The 20,182-nt window shown below is 32.9% G+C and overlaps 2 protein-coding genes across 2 annotated transcripts; both read left to right on the top strand.

Annotated features, from left to right (window-relative positions):
• Positions 1 to 3,810: 3,810 nt before the first annotated feature.
• On the top strand, positions 3,811 to 6,781 carry LOC111778920 (transcription factor MYBS3-like). Its single transcript, XM_023658930.1, has 3 exons — positions 3,811 to 4,308; positions 5,567 to 5,775; positions 6,028 to 6,781. The coding sequence occupies exons 1-3, from the start codon at positions 3,975 to 3,977 to the stop codon at positions 6,556 to 6,558; spliced, it is 1,074 nt and encodes a 357-aa protein (XP_023514698.1). The 5' UTR covers positions 3,811 to 3,974; the 3' UTR covers positions 6,559 to 6,781.
• Positions 6,782 to 9,949: 3,168 nt separating this feature from the next.
• Positions 9,950 to 13,207, top strand: LOC111778923 (protein phosphatase 2C 56-like). Its single transcript, XM_023658933.1, has 5 exons — positions 9,950 to 10,073; positions 10,108 to 10,289; positions 11,913 to 12,217; positions 12,312 to 12,412; positions 12,739 to 13,207. The coding sequence occupies exons 1-5, from the start codon at positions 10,043 to 10,045 to the stop codon at positions 13,053 to 13,055; spliced, it is 936 nt and encodes a 311-aa protein (XP_023514701.1). The 5' UTR covers positions 9,950 to 10,042; the 3' UTR covers positions 13,056 to 13,207.
• Positions 13,208 to 20,182: the final 6,975 nt, after the last annotated feature.

The raw sequence follows: 20,182 nt of genomic DNA, 5'->3' as shown, positions 1-20,182 counted from the left end.
AAAAAAAAAAAAAAAAAAAAAAAAAAAAAAAAAAAAAAAAAAAAAAAAAAAAAAAAAAAAATCAATATTCTAGAAATAATGTCTTCACTCCCCCAATATTTTAGATCATATTTCATGACGTATCTAACTTGGAAATTTTGTTGGGACTTAGGTTATTTTATTTTTTTATTTTTAAAGATATATATATATATATATATATTTTTTTTTTCTTCTTCAGATTTTCGTTTATTTTAAAATGGGTCCGTGAGGAAGATGTTTACATGACAATTCACCTCATTGGAGGCCTACTAGTCAATGTTTGGCTCTGATACCATTTGTAACCGTTCATGTCTATCACTAATAGACATTATCCTCTTTAGACTTTCCCTTTCGAGCTTCCCCTCAGAGTCTTAAAACGTGTCAGCTAAAGAAATCTCACACTTTTATAAATAATGTTTCGTTCTACTCTTCAACCAATACGAGATCTCACATAAATGAATTTGTATTTGATCATAAATTAGATTAGGCAGTACAATTTAGTTACGGTTGAGTTATAAAGTAAAAAGTAATTAGCTTTAGGTTAGGTTGAAAAAGGTTTAAATGGGAGAAAAACGAACTACCCAACAAGATGGGCCAAGCCCAAAGGCCTACTTCATAATTAGACTCAAATACCCTTCCAATAATACTAATCCATTCAAGTTAATTCAGGGGACAAAAAGGGAAATTTGTAATGGTTGGGGTCAATTTAAGTGGACAATCTGAAGTAGAAGCGCGGGCAGACACGCGGGTAGACCTTCCTCCATCGTTCATTCCTTGGAAGTTGCGTCATAACTGTCGCTTTCCCTCTCTTTTTCCACTCTCCAATTTGCATTTTTTAATTTAATTAATATATTCCGCCTACCTTTGATTTTTCTCCGTTCCTCCTTATCTTACCATTTTAAAACAATCTTTTAATTTATCTTATCTTTTTATTAATTATAAATTTAGTTTCTACCCTTTTAATCTTTTTAATTAAAACATTAAATTTATAGAGATTCGTGTATGCTTTATTTATAAGATTCAATTAAATTTGACCATTTGTCCTAAGCTTAGAGGTGCTACATAAATATCTAATATGGAATTCAAATATCCTTTAAATATTACCTAATGTTTCCCGGAATAAAGAAGGAACCAGGGTCACGTGGTTGACTACTAGCATCCTGCATGTCTACCCTAGCTTCGTGGAAGTTCCAACACCAGATTATTTTTTATTTTTTATTTTTTATTTTTTGCCCTTTGTTTTGTTCCTGGAAAATATAAAAATGGAAAACACACGGGATCATACGGCAAAAAGGAACTCGTCGAAATAACTTCAAGAACCAGAACCATGCGTTTGACACGTGGCAAACCAAATTAAACTCGTAAGTTCATGCCCCGCTTTTCACGTGTCCGTACTAATCAATTTACTTTATTCTCCCCGTGGCCCGCACGATAATATTCCTTACAGATATTTCCACGTATTTTTCCTTATCCTAAGTTTTTCTTTTAGATAATATCTAATATATATTTCAATTTTCAAGTACTTTACTCTCTTATTCTTTGTATGTCTAAACGAGAATTTTTGTAATTGTTCAAGTATACCACTAGTAGATATTGTCATCTTTGAACTTTTCTTTTTAGGGTTCAACTCAAAGCTCTAAAACTCGTATGCTAGAAGTGGACTTGAGTCATTATAAATGATATCAAAGCTAGACACCAGACAATGTGTAAGTGAGGAAGCTGTTTTTCGAAGGGAATAGACGCGAGGCGTTGTACTAGTATGGACGTTGAACCCTGAAGAGAGGTGGATTTGGTGAGTGTCCCACATCGATTGGAGAAAAGAACGAGTGCTAGTGAGAACGCTGGGCCCTGAAGAGGGGTGAATTGTGAGATCCCACATCGGTTGGGGAGGAGAATGAAACACCCTTTATAAGGGTGTGAAAACCTCTCTCTAGCTAACATGTTTTACAAACCTTGAGGGTAAACCCGAAAGAAAAAACCCAAAAAAGACTATATTTATTAACAGTGGGTTTGGGCCGTTACAATTTTTCACTTCTTTTGACTCAATTGAACTAACGGAGAGACATCTCCCTACTCCCTTTCTCATTACCCATTTAAATAATTTTTTTTTTTTTTTTTTACTTCATTTGACCGAGTTTAGCTAATGTAAGGAAATCTCCTACTCCCTCTGTTATTATCATTTAAACATTAATTTTTCATTTGGTACCAGTCAAATGAATATTTCTACTTCAAACCTTATTTAAATAAATTTTTAACATACGTATAGTTATATTTTTATGAGAAAAAAAAATACTTTATTTCTAAAAATGAATATAGAATAGGATGATTATTGGAAAGATAATTATATTATTTTTCATAAACTGGATATATATCTAGTTAATAAAGGATATAACATTAATATACAAGTCAAAACATTATTATTATTATTATTAAATTATAAGATTATTAAGCAAATTTTATTGGAGTTCTAGCCGTTGACATATTTTTAAATTTGATGTATTTAAAATACTAAAAAATCTTCTAAATCCGACAATTATAGAGAGAGAAAAGAGTATAGGACAAGGGAGTTTATGATATTTTAAAGCAAAATTAGTAGTGTAATTCAAGTAACCATCGGATAATGTACTTGAGTTTGTCTTTAATCTTAATTAGAATATAATTTAAGTTAATCGTGCATTTTGTCTCTTAATTATTTATTGAGATGGTTAATATTTTTATTACTATTTAAAATAAAATAATAATTCATAATTTTATCCTTAGTGTAATCATTTTTTAAAAAAATTAAAATTTACTATATTATGACTTGTTTTATTATGCTAACAACATTGACCACGACCAAGACCAATATTGAAAAAAGAAAATCGAAAAAGTACTGTTAAAAAAAATAAATTATCTTTCTCCATTTTACCCTCCAATCTTACACTCTTTACACCTTTGTTGAACCAATAATAATAAAAAAAAGGATAAAAAGGTGATTAAATAAAAAGTTTAAATTATCCACACTACAATATTTTATAGGATAACAATTATTCTCAATAACTTTGAATAACAATAACTTTATTTATGTTAATTCATTTATTTGAATTAATAATTATATAATTGAAACCATTGTAATTTTGACTACGTTGCGTTAGATTCTTACATGCTTAATTGTGATCTACATTTCTACATACATCAAAGAATACTTATCGTGACTTTATTTAGCTTTATACTTGTCTCAAGCATCTGAATTATGGACTACACAGGTCGAAATGGCTTCTAGCCTTACCTATAGTGAGTTACAACATAACATATTTTGTACACCAAATGACATATTGTCATACGTAAGCTAAGACGTACTTATTAATAACCAATAATCACTGGATCGAACTAATTTTACTTTACTGTTCATGGTTGTTGTCTGTCGTCATCATTATTGTTGTCACATGTCAGCTGACACTATAATTTTTATTTACTCTTCCCATTTCTGTCTATTTTGTTTAAAAAATGAATCGAACCATTTTAGATAACCTACGCAAACAAATCCAACAACCCATGACGTATTGAGGATAGTTGGAGTTTTATAAGTAAAAAAAATAAAAAAATAGGCTAAAATGTAACAAAATAGGTATTTAATTAGAATTGTAAGATAAAAAAAATAATTTTTTTAAAAGATAAAGAAGATGGGGGGAGAGGGACACTAGGAGTAAAAGAGTAGGTTATCCTAAACAAGGGTAAAATGGTCACATTGGAAAAGTGTTTACCAACGAACACCCGCGTTTCGCCAATCTCTCCCGATTGAACGAACAGAGTTAAGTTTGATTTTTCCCCAAACGCTACCACAAAAATCCTCTCTCTCTCTCTCTCTCTCTCTTTCAATTCTTCTTCATTTCTCGCGATCTTCAATTCCACCATCTTCTCTCATTTGTGCTCTCTTCACTAACTCGGGGGCTTGACTCGCCGGGTCACCGGTCGCAATGACTCGGCGTTGCTCTCACTGCAGCAACAATGGCCACAACTCCCGCACCTGCCCCTCCCGCGGCGGTAGAGTCGGCAGTGGTACCCTTTCCAGCGGCGGCTGTGGCGGTGGTGTGAAGCTCTTTGGGGTTAGGCTCACCGATGGGTCTTTCATCAAGAAAAGCGCTAGCATGGGTAACCTCTCTGCACATTACCATAGTTCTTCTTCCGCCGCCGCCTCGCCGAATCCTGACTCCCCTAACTCCGACGCTGTTCATGATACCGATGGCTTTCTTTCCGACGATCCTTCCCATGCATCCTGCTCTGCTAATCGAGGGGCTGAAAGGAAGAAAGGTAACGGATAAACAGTTTCAGAATTGTAACATTATAGCTTCGTTTTGAAATATTTGTTTCCGAGAGGAATTTGTGCCTGATTTCCCGTGCGATTTGAATAAGACAGTTTAATTTCGTGATCTCCGTGTTTAGATTTTAGTTGATATATTTCGGAATCGTTTTTTGCTGTATGTTTGTGACGGATTTTGTGTCTGTCATCACAGCTTCACCTTCGGGTGCTTTTCTTGTCTCCATCAGNTTTTTTTTTTTTTTTTTTTTTTTTTTTTTTTTTTTTTTTTTTTTTTTTTTTTTTTCTGGTTTTTTTGCGAATTTCTACTCCTGAATTTAGTGTCGTATTATCATTGATACTCCCATTCCGATGGCTTATGCTGCTTTCTGTAACTTCCGTGGTTGAACTGTTAAGAATGAGGTCTCCGATCTCAAGTTTCTTGGTGGATAGTGTGGATGAAGTAGATATTTTCAAATACTTCCCTTAATCATGTCTAGAAAATTATGAATCAGTTCTTCCTAATTATGTGTTGAGAGGTAATGACCTACTGGGTTTTCCATATGGGTTTGGTGTCTTTCCTCTCAATGGTTACTGTAATGATAGCTGTGGAAAGTTGAAGAGGGGAATAATGCCTTCAATAGCTTGACATTTGATAATAATTTCATTTTAAGTCGACAGGTCTAGGAGGAGGTCTGAGGGGACGGATACTTCTTTAGGTTACATTATGTGGTAAATATTGCATTGCATGATACATGTATAAGTTTCGTAACTGCTTGCAATATTTTAGCAGGATATGTTGAATCAGAAACTTGTAGACCTTTGTAAGGAAAGAAGTGGGTGGAGACTGGTATGCGAACATGGCTGGATGGTTGAAGAGTTTGTATGTCATTAACATTGTTTGATTAGCTTAGCTGTAAGAGCCTAAAGTTGACATTAGATGGTAAATTATCAATTGATTTGAAAGTTATTATTCTTCTTGTTTGATTGGTGTAGTCTATTATAGTTTTGGTAGGTAAAAGTCTCTGTTTCAACTTTCTTTTTGAAGAATCAGCATTTGTAGAACTCCCCAAAGGCCAGAAAGTCGATGTGTTTTCATGTCGAGTCTACAATTTTTTGATCGAAAGAGATTGAGGTTTATCTCTCAAGTTGGCCAATGGAATTTGACAAAAGTGATCAAACAGTTTGCATATTCTCTTAATGGATTGAAGTTCTAATAATTGGATCAGGTATTATACTACTGATGTTTGATACCTTAGAATTCGTTTTCAGGTGTTCCATGGACAGAGGAGGAGCATCGATTATTCTTATTTGGTCTTCAGAAACTGGGGAAAGGAGACTGGCGTGGGATTTCTCGGAATTTTGTTATTACAAGGACTCCAACTCAGGTGGCGAGCCATGCCCAGAAGTATTTCATTCGGCTGAGTAACGCAACAAGAAGAAAGCGTAGGTCAAGCCTTTTCGACATGGTTCCAGAGACGGTTTGTTTTGAACTCTTATATTTTCTAGTTTACATTTGGTGCCTGGCAGACCTGTTGACTTTGCATTTTAATTTCTGTTGAAATTTCTTGTCATGTTTCTGTGATCACGTCTCGTACTGTAATCGAAAGATCAGTGACCCTCGTGCCAGTAATTCATAATGCATCTGCTATTGGGTCTCTGCGCGCCTATCTGTTAGCATGGTACCATTTACACTTGATAAAGATTTTGTTCTTTTATTTCATGTCTTTCAGGAAACTGATTTGGTGCGTGCGCCAGAAGATGAAGTTTTACATGGTTATCAGGCAAAAGAAACAGAGAACACTGGTTCACAACCTTCACTAAATCTCTCACTTAACTCAGAGTTCCATATCATGGAGACTACAGTTGAAGAAAATGGTAAAGAACTTGATGCACCCAAGATGGAAGTTGCTGGTTTCCCGCCTATGATACCGGGATACATCTCGGCTTACGTGCCCGTTCCTTTTTCTATTTGGGCACCAAGTACAGTCCCAATGGAAGAAGAAAAGGGTGTAGAAATGTGTCATCATGAGGTACTAAAGCCAATTCCAGTTGTGCCAAAGGAACCTGTCAACGTTAATGAACTAGTTGGCATGTCTCAACTCACTCTACGAGAGCACGAAAGGGAGCATAAAGAGCCTTCACCTCTGACCTTAAAATTGATAAGCGAACCCTCAAGACGACTGTCAGCATTTCATCCAAATGCTCGAGTCAGCCGTTCGGAGTTAAACAAGGACGACAATGACACAAACAAAGCTCTTTGAAACAAGAAGGGAGGCGTCTTCATGCATCGTGAGATTTCCTTGAAAAATTACACCCGTAATTAGTTTTGTTTTTCATAGAAAGTTTGGTAGTGTGGATGTTTTAATGATAATGTAGGTCAGAGAAAGTTCTTAAAGTATATGTATTCTTTGTAACTGTAACAGGTAGATTAGATATTGTAATAAATATATTAATAAGGAGATTCTAACTTGATTTTGGGGATAATCTCTTTACCTTTTTTAGGCATTAAATTAATACATATCTCTCTAGTGTTATTGTGATCATCTCCATAGCCTTCTAATCAAGGAATTGATACTTTGGGAGTGAGCTTCAACGAGGAACTTACATGAGTTTGAGAGTGCTTCTTGTTCTTGTTCAAATTCTTAAGTTAAAGAATAGACATACACAAGTGTGAGAGAAGAGTGCTTCTTGTTCTTGTTCAAATTCTCAAGCTAACAATAGACATACGTGAGTGTGAAGGTGCTTCTTGTTCTTGTTCAAATTCTCAAGCTAAGACTCTTTATGGAAGTATTACACTAACTACCCGGTGCTTCTTGTTCTTGTTCAAATTCTTAAGCTAAGACTCTTTATGGCAGTATTACACTAACTACCCTTTTTGATTTCGATTTCGATTCTAATTTGTAGGTTATTTAAGCATGATGAAAAACTATTATTATGACAGTATTACACTAACTACCCTTTTTGATTTCGATTTCGATTCTAATTTGTAGGTTATTTAAGCATGATGAAAAACTATTATTTATCTTTCTTGTGAGGACTATTGACCGTAAATCGTTTCATGAAAATTTATTACTTTTTTCCTTTCTAATGCCACTAGGTTTGTCATGACCAACCTTAGAAATTAGACTCTAAAGCGATTTTCACACAAGTACACTTGTAGTCTTTCTTCGTGCCTCCTTAAATAAAGGTGGAAGCCGTTCAAAAGCCAAGTTCCTTTGTTGTACACGGGTTCCATTTTTCTATGACAAATTTATGTTTTTTTGTTGTACACCTGTTTCATTTTTCTATGACAAATTTATGCTTTCAATTAACCATTACGATTCAAATAATATATTTTTGTTTTCTTTTGAATATTTACTTCTTTTATCAGCTTTTCATCAGGCGTAACTGATCTCAGATATTTGTCTCCCTATATTTAGCCAAGTTTTACAAATGACCTGAAGTCCAACCACATGTAAATGGATCTTAATTCAGAGCAAAGTGCTAATTTAGAGAATAAGTGTAATTGTTCTCAGTCTCCTATATTTAGCCAAGTTTTACCAAACGACATGAAGCCACGCCACATGTAAGGTTTTACCAAATGACTTGAGGCCATGCCACATGTAATTAGTTCTTTATTCATAGCAAAGTGCATAAATCTAANAGGTGCTTCTTGTTCTTGTTCAAATTCTCAAGCTAAGACTCTTTATGGAAGTATTACACTAACTACCCGGTGCTTCTTGTTCTTGTTCAAATTCTTAAGCTAAGACTCTTTATGGCAGTATTACACTAACTACCCTTTTTGATTTCGATTTCGATTCTAATTTGTAGGTTATTTAAGCATGATGAAAAACTATTATTATGACAGTATTACACTAACTACCCTTTTTGATTTCGATTTCGATTCTAATTTGTAGGTTATTTAAGCATGATGAAAAACTATTATTTATCTTTCTTGTGAGGACTATTGACCGTAAATCGTTTCATGAAAATTTATTACTTTTTTCCTTTCTAATGCCACTAGGTTTGTCATGACCAACCTTAGAAATTAGACTCTAAAGCGATTTTCACACAAGTACACTTGTAGTCTTTCTTCGTGCCTCCTTAAATAAAGGTGGAAGCCGTTCAAAAGCCAAGTTCCTTTGTTGTACACGGGTTCCATTTTTCTATGACAAATTTATGTTTTTTTGTTGTACACCTGTTTCATTTTTCTATGACAAATTTATGCTTTCAATTAACCATTACGATTCAAATAATATATTTTTGTTTTCTTTTGAATATTTACTTCTTTTATCAGCTTTTCATCAGGCGTAACTGATCTCAGATATTTGTCTCCCTATATTTAGCCAAGTTTTACAAATGACCTGAAGTCCAACCACATGTAAATGGATCTTAATTCAGAGCAAAGTGCTAATTTAGAGAATAAGTGTAATTGTTCTCAGTCTCCTATATTTAGCCAAGTTTTACCAAACGACATGAAGCCACGCCACATGTAAGGTTTTACCAAATGACTTGAGGCCATGCCACATGTAATTAGTTCTTTATTCATAGCAAAGTGCATAAATCTAAATCTGTGAAGAGATTACCATATGTCATAATGAGATTGGATTTTATTGACAGACTGATTCCCATTCTTGTTTTCAACTCCAGGCATGCAACTTGGAGGAGCTTGCCAGGTATGTTCATCCTTCTTCCACATTGACATGTATGTTCATTCCTTCTTCCATATTGCCATGTATGTTCATCCCTTCTTCCACGCGTTGGAGCAAAAACCCCTTCTCCATAGTTATATATTCCTTCTTACCTTAACTTATCTTTATAACTTGTATCGCTTCAGTGCTTATGATCAACGACTCCGGTGAATCGNTCATGACCAACCTTAGAAATTAGACTCTAAAGCGATTTTCACACAAGTACACTTGTAGTCTTTCTTCGTGCCTCCTTAAATAAAGGTGGAAGCCGTTCAAAAGCCAAGTTCCTTTGTTGTACACGGGTTCCATTTTTCTATGACAAATTTATGTTTTTTTGTTGTACACCTGTTTCATTTTTCTATGACAAATTTATGCTTTCAATTAACCATTACGATTCAAATAATATATTTTTGTTTTCTTTTGAATATTTACTTCTTTTATCAGCTTTTCATCAGGCGTAACTGATCTCAGATATTTGTCTCCCTATATTTAGCCAAGTTTTACAAATGACCTGAAGTCCAACCACATGTAAATGGATCTTAATTCAGAGCAAAGTGCTAATTTAGAGAATAAGTGTAATTGTTCTCAGTCTCCTATATTTAGCCAAGTTTTACCAAACGACATGAAGCCACGCCACATGTAAGGTTTTACCAAATGACTTGAGGCCATGCCACATGTAATTAGTTCTTTATTCATAGCAAAGTGCATAAATCTAAATCTGTGAAGAGATTACCATATGTCATAATGAGATTGGATTTTATTGACAGACTGATTCCCATTCTTGTTTTCAACTCCAGGCATGCAACTTGGAGGAGCTTGCCAGGTATGTTCATCCTTCTTCCACATTGACATGTATGTTCATTCCTTCTTCCATATTGCCATGTATGTTCATCCCTTCTTCCACGCGTTGGAGCAAAAACCCCTTCTCCATAGTTATATATTCCTTCTTACCTTAACTTATCTTTATAACTTGTATCGCTTCAGTGCTTATGATCAACGACTCCGGTGAATCGTTGATAGAAGTTGTTGTCGCTACCGCTGCCGGAAGGACACTCGTGGGAGTGACGGTAGCTCGATGAGCTTGATGAGTGCAATAGACAATGGAANCGATGAGCTCGATGAGTGCAATAGACAATGGAAGCGGTAGTTGTGAGATTTCGTGGGGTTTTGGATTGGACAAGGGACGTAGAACTTCAATGGAGGATGCCATTGCCATTGTTCCGGAATTTCTATCTCCAGCTAGATGGAAAGATGACGGGTCCGTGAAAGAGAAACCTTTAGTTCATTATTTTGGCTTGTTTGATGGTCATGGAGGCCCTCAGGTATTTTTTTTTTATATTTATTTTTTATTTTTTTTATATCTCTAATGAGTTGAATGCACTCATTTGCATACAATTTTGAAGATTAAACCTCATGTAGATAGACCACGGAGCAATTTAAATCTCCGTCATGCAGCTCACTTTACAAGTATACACAAACACCACCTATAATTAAGAACAAAACCACATATATATATATATATATATATATATACTATTTATTTATTTTAAAATCCCCAATAAGATTGTTTTGTATGTGATATCTGTGGTAAATAGAAAGTGATGGTATGCTACCCAGGAAAAAAAAAATCTAAAAATTGATGGTTTAGGTGCAGATTCAAGTGTGGTCTCTCCAATTTCTTGATAAGGTATCTATCTATAATTTTTCCATTACTCCCACCTTCATATCCAACCTACTGTTTTGATCCTTTGTCCCATGCTTTAAGACACTCTTCCTTACTAATTAAGTAGTAATGAACTGATGATAATTGATTGAGTGTCAGTATGGTTCCTTTGAAAAAGTTAATTATTTCTTTCATTTATATCCCTTAACTCTAACTCATTAAATAATTTTATTTTTTATAAAATGGATTAATTATGAAAACTAAAATTATATCATGTCAAAAATTAAAACATGATTTAAAATGGAGCTAAAAATGAATTTTTTATTTTGAGGGACGGGGCATTTTTGGAAAAATAATATTAATGACTCATACTTAGGCCCAAACCTTGATGATTGGGCCCAGGGGCATTTTTGAAAAAATAATATTAATGGCTATTAGGCCCAAATCTTGATGATTCGGCCATAAATCAGATTTGGTTGCCAACCTTGATGATTCGGCCCAGTGGCATTTTGGAAAAAATAATATTAATGGCTCATACTTAGGCCCAAACCTGATTCGGCCCATAAATCAGATTTGGTTGTTTTTAAAATGGGCTTGGGCCTGGTCTGGACTAGATCTCATCCCACCTATGGGGAAACTGTATGATGGTTTTGTTATCATTTTAATTGTTCGTAGTGTCTCATCTTCGAATTAGAAAGGTGGATGGATTGATCGAGATATTTCTCTTTGTTTTGGTCAGTTTTATTTTCTTGGTCTAGTGCTACTTTGAACACTTAACTGAGGCTATATACTTAGTGTTTTCGCTAAACTGATCAATGAAGAGAAATATTTATCGTGTGCATGTTCTTGTGTTTGTTTCCGGTTGTTAAGAGGTCATTTGCATGTACGAGAATTTAGTTGAATAAGAACGGTAAAAAGGTTTCGTGGAAGCTTACCTCTCGTTTGCTTCGCAACCACATTTGAGATAATGCTAGCTAGAAGGAAATTAATTTGCTGAAGGCAATGAACTTAGAGTCACTAAGGCATTTAATAACAAGCGATTGACACAAGCTCATGACTATAATGAGTACACGAGGGACTTATATTTTGTTGACCATGAAATAAGATGCTTCAAGATGGAGGTCCGTTCATTAGTTTAGCTAATGACAAGGAGGCATGCCAAATCAAGTTGTTTTATTGTGACCATTTCTGCTTTGTTACCATCAAAATATAGATTATAGTATTATTGTATCAACNATATAGATTATGGTATTGTTGTATCAATGTTTAACGATGATTTCAGGTGAGTACTTATTGTTCAAAGAAGTTCCATGAACTATTAGCAGAAGAGTGGAATAGAGGGGTTTCTGAAAACGGTCAGCAAGAGAGATGGAAAATGGCATTGACGAGGTCTTATGAGAGGGTTGATGATGCCTTCAAGGACAAGACTCTGGCCCCATATTCAGTTGGATCTACTGCTTTGGTTGTTCTTCTGTCAGCTTGCCAGATAATTGTTGCCAGCTGTGGTGACTCTAGAGCATTGCTTTGTCGTAGGAATCAAGCCATTCCCTTGACGGTTGACCACAAGATTCAATTACAATTCTCTATGTGGTGTTTGGGTTCTGTTTGGGTGCACAAATTCTTCAATGTTTTTAGTTAATATTATGATTCAAAGAATTTCCCCTTTTCTGATGCAGATTAGCAGGCCAGATGAATATGATAGACTTATTAAGGGAGGAGCAAAAATTCTGTTTGTAGGCTGTCCTAGGGTCGAAGGAGTGCTGGCAATGACCAGAGCAATAGGTTTCTTCTAACCCATAGCTTCATATTTTCCCAACGACTCATAACTGTTAGACGAATACGACTCTCCACAATGGTATAATATTGTCCACTTTGAGCATAAGCTCTCATGGCTTTGCTTTCGGCTTCCCCAAAAGTCCTCGTACAAATGGAGAGGGTATTCTTTGTTTATAAACCCATGATCATTCCCGAAATTAGCGGACGTGGGACTTTTATCCTCCAACAATAACTAGTCATCCACTAATTTTGCAAGCTTCTAAGTTTACATTGTCAAATTTTGCATCTATTTATCTTTTATTGTTGCGATTTTCAAATATATTTCTGATCAGGTGATCATTACTTGAAACCGTGGATTATATTTGATCCGGAGGTTACGTTCACATCGAGGACTGAGGAAGATGAGTGTTTGATTCTAGCAAGTGATGGAGTATGGGATGTCTTATCCAACGATGATGTGATGAAGATGGCTTGCAGCGTACTGAAAAGGCAACGCAAGAAGTTGGCGCTTGGTGGAACTGGTAATGTAATTTATCCAGCTCAATGTGCTGCAAATAAAATACGCAAGGAAGCTAGTAATTTGAGTGACGACAACATCTCAGTTATTGTAGTTGACTTAAAAGCACCAAATGAGGGATCTTTAAACTGAGCGATGAAAACAATATCACCGCTGGCTTGGTAGAAGTATGGTGATCTGTATAGAAACTAAACCTAGACTTAATCATTGTATAAACCACCGCAACTCTTTACCTTTTGTATTCTACTTTGTTATAAAGGTTTGGTGTGTGTTTCTTTATTAAATGAATATGCGTGCTATTCAGCATGTAGCGAACCGATATACATATGCATATGATGCAACATCATAGCGTCTTGTTATTGGATGCTCGATGAATGCATAGTTTTAGATTCTCTTTTTTTTAGGTTGCTACGAGTACTCGTAAAAACAATCCATAGTGGACAAAATGATGCATTCAATAATGTCATATTTCCAAGGAAAAGAACAAAATTGGTTGTAGTACGCTTAAGTTTTGATTTTGGAAGGTACAAAGGTATTCTCTTTTTCGTAATATCTTCTCTTTGACAAGGTCCGTTGAGCAACAAATCCTTTTTGGAAATGCACATGGATTGAGGCATTTCTCTTTGTTTTGATCAGTTTCGTTTTCTTTGCCTAGTGTTACTATGAACACTGAACGAAGGTTACATGCTTAGTGTTTTTGCTAAATCGACTGATGTGGAGAAATATTTATGGTGTGCGAGTACTCGTGTTTGTTTCTGGTTGTTTAGAGGTCGTTTGCATGTAGGAGGATTTAGTTGAGGAAGAAGTGTAAAACCGTTTCGTAGAAGAAGAAAAGAAAACTACTTATTTTCCAAGTTTTACGTTTGAGTTTTAACTCCTATTTGCTCACTATATGATGATTCTATTTGCTCACTATATGATGATTTTATTATCATTTTAATCCTCAAAATCTTAGTAGGATCTCATCTTCGAATTGGAAATGTGGATGGATTGATGTTTTTCTCCTTGTTTTGATCGGTTTAATTTTTTTTGCCTAGTACTACTCTGAACACTAAATGGAAGCTATATGCTTAGTGTTTTACCCTAAACTGATCGTTGCCTAGTACTACTCTGAACACTGAACGGAAGCTATATGCTTAGTGTTTTCGCTAAACTGATCGATGGGAAGAAATATTTATCATGTGCAAGTTCTTGTGTTTATTTACGATTGTTAAGAGTTTGTTTGCATATAGGAGGATTTGGTTGAGAAAGAACGGTAAAAAGTTTTCGTTGTAGAAGAGGAAGAAAATCACTTGTTTTTCGAGTTCTACGTTCCATTTCATCTCGTATTTGCTCATTGTATGATGATTTTGTTATCATTTTAATTCTTAAAACCATTATAGAATCTCATCTTCGAGATAGAAATAGGTGATGGATTGAGGTATTTCTCATTGTTTTGATAGGTTTCGTTTTCTTTAGTGCTATGTTGAACACTAAACACTGAACGAAGGCTATATGTTTAGTGTTTTCACTAAACCTATCGAAGAGGGGAAATATTTATCGTGTGCAAGTTTTTGTGTTTGTTTCCGATTTTGTTAAGAGGTCGTTTGCATGTAAGAAGATTTATTTGAGGAAGAACTATAAAAAGGTTTCGTAGAAGAAGAACAAAATTTGTTTTCGAGTTCTAAATTCGATTTCAGCTCCTAGGAGCTCACTGTATGATGGATTTGTTATCATTTTCATTCTCAAAATCTTCATAGGATCTCATCTTCGAATTGGAAATGCAGATGGATTGAGGTATTTCTCTTTGTTTTGATTAGTTTTGTTTTCTTGTCTAATGAACATTGAACGGAGGCTATATGCTTAGTGTTTTCGCTAAACCGACCCATGTGGAGAAATAATTATGGTGTGCGAGTTCTTATTTTTGTTTTCGGTTGTAGGAGGATTTAGTTGAGGAAAAATTGGAAAAAAGTTTCGTAGAAGAAGAAAAACACTTGTTTTTAGAGTTTTACGTTCGAGTTTCAGCTCATATTCGCTCACTGCATGATGGTTTAGTTATCATTTTCATTCTCAAAATCTTTGTAGGATCTCATCTTCAAATTGGAAATGTTGATGGATTGAGACATTTCTGTTTGTTTTGATCAGTTTCGTTTACTGTCTGATGCCCTCTGAACATTAAACGGAAGCTATATTATTAGTGTTTTGGCTAAACTGACCAATGAGGAGAAATATTTACCATGTTCGAGTTCTAGTATTTATTTTTGTTGGTTAAGAGGTCGTTTGCATGTAGAAGGATTTAGTTGAGGAATAACTGTAAAAAGGTTTCGTAAAAGAAAAAGAAGAAAAGCACTTGTTTTCCGAGTTCTACTTCGATTTCAGCTCCTTTTGCTCACTGTATGATGATTTTGTTATCATTTTAATCTTCAAAATCTTCGTAGGATCTCATCTTCGAATTGAAAAGGCAAATGAATTGATGTATTTCTCTTTGTTTTGGTTGTTTTTTTTTCTTTACCTAGGGCTATTTTGAACATGAACGAAGGCTATATGTTTAGTGTTTTCTAGTTCTTGTGTTTGTTTCCTGTTGTTAAGAGATCGTTTACATGTAGGAGGATTTTGTGAGGAAGAACTTTAAAAAGGTGTTGTAGAAGAAGACGTAGAAAAACACTTGTTTTTCAAGTTCTAGGTTCGAGTTTCAGCTCCTATTCGCTCATTGATGGTTTTGTTATAATTTTAATACTCAAAATCTTCGTAGGATCTCATCTTCAAATTGAAAATGCGGATGGATTGATGTATTTCTCTTTGTTTTGATCGGTTCCGTATTCTTTGACTATTACTACTCTGAACATTGAATGGAGGCTATATGCTTAGTGTTTTTGCTGAACCGATCCAAGAAGAGAAATTTTTATCGTTTTTTTGTTTATTTCCAGTTGTTAAGAGGTCATTTGCATTTAGGAGGATTTAGTTGAGGAAGAACAGTAAAAAAAATTAGTAGAAGAAGAAGAAAATCACTTATTTTAAGAGTTTTACATTCTAGTTTTAGCTCCTATTTGCTCACTATATGATAGTTTTTTTTTTTGTTTTTTTTAATCATTTTAATTCTCAAAATCTTCTTAAGATCTCATCTTCGAATTAAAAATGTAAAAGGATTGAGGTATCCTGTAACGACCCAATTTTTTTTACTTAATTTAGGATGGCCGCGGTATACATATCATGAACATTGAATACATATTCATATAACTTACGTGTTACTGTTGTCACTAAATTAAAGTTTAATTCTGTCTTTTAAAATCTAAGTCAACCTAGTGAATAGACTTCAATTTCAAATTTCTATAAAATTATTTTTCTGATTTAGAATGATACACTTAATCTATTAAATTTCTGTAAAATTATTTCTCTAATTTAGAATATACACCAAATCTTTTAAATAAAGAAAATGTATTGTAAGTCACTTTATTCTATACTCTTTAGTATTTCCCTTATTTTTTCTTCTTTTATTGTTTAATTTTGTTTCCCTATTTTTTTTTAATTTTTTTTTATGATCTCTATTTATTTATTATTATTTTTGGTTTATGTATTAATTTTAATTTTTAATTTTATTAACTAAATTTTAATTTATTTACTTTTCTCTTCCTATTTAGTTTTTAATTATATTTACTAAATCTTCCATCTTTTAATTGATTACATATATTATTGACAACTATTATTTCTAAATTTTTGGTCTTTCTTATCTTTGTATTCTTTTTAATTGTATTGGGTGATTAATTATGGGTCGATTTTTAATGAATTTTTGACTAATAATTTACTGAACAATATTTAATTTCTAACTCAAACTAAATAATTGAAACAATTTAAGAAAAATCTAAAATATAATTTGGTGATCTCTTAAAAATGAAATTAAGATAATATATACCACAACTCATTGAAATTAAGATTTAATATATAAAAATGAAATTAAGAAATAAAAACTCACTGAAATTTTTTGCTATTAAAAATGAAATTAAGATTTAATATATACAACAAACTCACTAGATGTCCCTCACATAAATTTGGAGTCATTTTCCTTTCTCTCTGAACGACATCTGAAATGTTATGTATCTCTGACTTTTGATGTTCTATTTTTTTTTTTCACTCTAGTAGAATAGCGGATCACTGCTACATTGGAGCATGGGGTTGATTATAGATATTTGGGGATGAGTTGTGAGAAATTGGTGGGGGAGAGGGATGATTGTTCCCAAATGTCTTACAATATTTAGCTAGGTTTTACCGAATGACCTGAAACCACGTAACATGCAACTAGATCTTGATTCACAGCAAAGTGCATAAATCGGCTGACCATAAGTCGTAATGAGATTGGATTTTTTGACAGTCTTGAATAGATTCCGATTCTTGTTTCTAACTCCAGGCCATGCAACATCAAGGAGATTGCGATGTATGTTCATTCCTTCCTCCACGCGTTGTAGCAAAAACCCCTTCTCCAGAGTTATATCTTCTTTTTACCTTAACTTATCTTTATAACTTGTGCGTTTCAGTGCTTATGATCAACGGTTCCGGTCAATCATTAACAGAAGCTACTGTCCCTGCCGCTGCCAAAAGGACACTCGTGGGAGTGACGGTGGCTTGATGAGTGCAATGGACAATGGACATGGTAGTTTTAAGATTTCGTGGAGGTTTTAGATTGGATAAGGGATATAGAACTGCAATGGAGGATGTCATCGCCCTTGTTCTAGAGTTTCTATCTCCAACTGGATGGAAAGATGACGGGTCAGTGGAAGAGGAACCTTTGGTTCATTATTTTGGCTTGTTTGATACTCATGGAGGCCCTCGGCTACTTTTTGGTATCAAAACCTCACCTCCATCCTTTGGTAGAGATAGATGTCAATATTGACTCGATCAACAATCATTTAGGTCAAATTCAAATGAGTTAAGTCCTACGAATTTATTTCGATTATATTATTGTTTCTTACATAAATCATAACAATTGTTCTATTCATAACCTAATCATATCATTCTATCAATCTATCATAATCATATCCTTTTCTATACATAACCTAATCATATCGCTATGTCAGTCGCATATTTGTCATATTGTTATATTACGTTTATTGCATCCTTTTCGTATCATATCTCTCACACATATCATTGAACGCATCATAACGTAAGAGTTATCATATCATTCACACATCATAATACATACATAACATATCATAGTCATATCGATTCATAAACAATTCACACACATCAAATTTATAACACGTACAGAACCACAAAACACGTGTCAACATCAAATATAACAATGTTGATACTAAAGTCATTTAACTGATTAGCTTAAGTTGTTGTCAATAAATTAAAGTTTAATTATTATTCTAATTTACAATAGTCCATAGATTAGATTTCGGCTAATATTAAAGTTTTGTAGGAGAAAAGTCTTAGAATATTTTATAATTAAAAAATATATATATATATAATTCTATTTTTTTTATTAAAAATGTTACTGTTTTATGGGAGTTACCTTTATATAAAAAATTGCTGCAGTTAGGTTTACATTATTTCCTCTTGTATTTATTTTGTTTTATCATTAACTTCTTTACTAATTCTTTATTTTTTCTTTGTTTCTCCATTTATTTTAACTTATCTTAATTTTTTCTTTTTCTATATCTATTTTTTTTCCTATAATTTTTAATTATATTTTTTTTCTTGTATTTACTCGGCTTATAATTGTCAAAGATGGTCGTTGCGTAATTTTTTTTATTAATTTTGTTGGAAGAATAATTTATGTATTTTTTTAAATATTATTACATATTAAATCTCTGTCTTTTTTTAATTCTATTGTCACATCCATTCTAGATCAATTCTTAATATTATTGATTCTTTGAACTAAGTTAAGACCGTTAGAATTTCTAAATCACACTAAATAATTGGAACAATTTAAAAAAATAATATAAGATATAATCTGTTGTGATCGGTTTATGAGATTAGATAGGAAGACTTAATATATACATAAATGAAAGTAGGACTGAAAAATTTAATATATACAACAAACTCGAAATATATGTTCACATAAATCTGTAGTATGCCGTGAAAACATTTTTCTTTTTCTCTCTCAAATCTAAAAATAAATGAAATTAGGACAGAAAGATGTAATATATACAATCAATTCGAAATGTTTCTTCACATACATCTGCATAGGAAAAACATTTTTTTTTCTCTCCCAAATAAATCTAAAAATAAATGAAATTAGGACGGAAAAATTTAATATATACAACAAACTCGAAATATATGCTCACATAAATCTACGAGTAAAAACATTTTCCTTTTTCTCCCAAATAAATCTAAAAATAAATGGGAGAAAAATTTAATATATACAACGCTAAATCTATCTAGGTTTCCCTTTTCTCTTCCAAATAAATCTAAAAATAAATAGAATTATGACAGAAATATTTAATATCTACGACAAAAATCTTATCTTTCCTCACTAAAGAAAAACATTTTTTTTTCTCTCCCAAATAAATCTAAAAATAAATGAAATTAACACAAAAGAAAATTTAATATATACAATAAACTCGAAATATATGCTTACAAAAATCTGCCACAGTCAAAACATTTTCCTTTTTCTCTCCCAAATAAATCTAAAAATAAATGAAATTAGACACAAAAATTTAATATGTACAACAAACTCGAAATCTCTCATATAAATCTGCAGCATTTTCTTTTTTTTTTTCTCCCTAAAATAAATATAAAAATAAATGAAATTAGAACAAAAAGATTTAATATATACAATAAACTCCAAATCTCTCAATCACATAAACCATCACATATTCTCTTCCATATAAATCCTAAAAATAAATTAAATTATGATAGAAAGATTTAATATATACAATAAACTCACTCCAAATCTCTATTTATCGAAGACATTTTTCTTTTCCTCTCCCAAATAAATTTAAAAATAAATAAAATTAGGATAGAAAGGTTTAATATACAATAAACTCCAAATTTCTCGTATAAATCTCACATAAATCTACGGTATATAGGGAAAATATTTTTTTTTTCTCTCTCAAATATATATATATATATATATATATATATATATTTTTTTTTTTTTTACCTACCAATTTTATGTTTGTTTTACAATCGAGAGAAGGATAAGTTATTTTTATTTATTTATTTATTTTTATATGTTTTTTGTTTTCTAGTGAATATTTACATTTTTTTTGGCTTTTCATCGGATGCTACCATTACTAAATATCTGTTTTCCAATATTTAGCCACTTTTACCAAATAACT

The sequence above is a fragment of the Cucurbita pepo genome, chromosome LG17 (assembly GCF_002806865.2).
Source record: "Cucurbita pepo subsp. pepo cultivar mu-cu-16 chromosome LG17, ASM280686v2, whole genome shotgun sequence".
NCBI lineage: Eukaryota > Viridiplantae > Streptophyta > Magnoliopsida > Cucurbitales > Cucurbitaceae > Cucurbita > Cucurbita pepo.
The sequence above is the reverse complement of the archived record's forward strand: the minus strand, read 5'-3'. Positions and strand labels throughout refer to the sequence as shown.

What these genes read in the sequence shown, in the direction of transcription:
- LOC111778923 (XM_023658933.1), top strand. Translation starts at nt 10,043, where the DNA reads ATGAGCTTGATGAGTGCAATAGACAATGGAA. An exon ending in ATTCAATTACAATTCTCTAT is followed by an intron (nt 12,218 to 12,311) that starts GTGGTGTTTGGG and finishes GATGCAGATTAG; the next exon opens with CAGGCCAGATGAATATGATA. An exon ending in GGCAATGACCAGAGCAATAG is followed by an intron (nt 12,413 to 12,738) that starts GTTTCTTCTAAC and finishes ATTTCTGATCAG; the next exon opens with GTGATCATTACTTGAAACCG.
- LOC111778920 (XM_023658930.1), top strand. Translation starts at nt 3,975, where the DNA reads ATGACTCGGCGTTGCTCTCACTGCAGCAACAATGGCCACAACTCCCGC. An exon ending in AGGGGCTGAAAGGAAGAAAG is followed by an intron (nt 4,309 to 5,566) that starts GTAACGGATAAA and finishes ATTCGTTTTCAG; the next exon opens with GTGTTCCATGGACAGAGGAG. An exon ending in TCGACATGGTTCCAGAGACG is followed by an intron (nt 5,776 to 6,027) that starts GTTTGTTTTGAA and finishes CATGTCTTTCAG; the next exon opens with GAAACTGATTTGGTGCGTGC.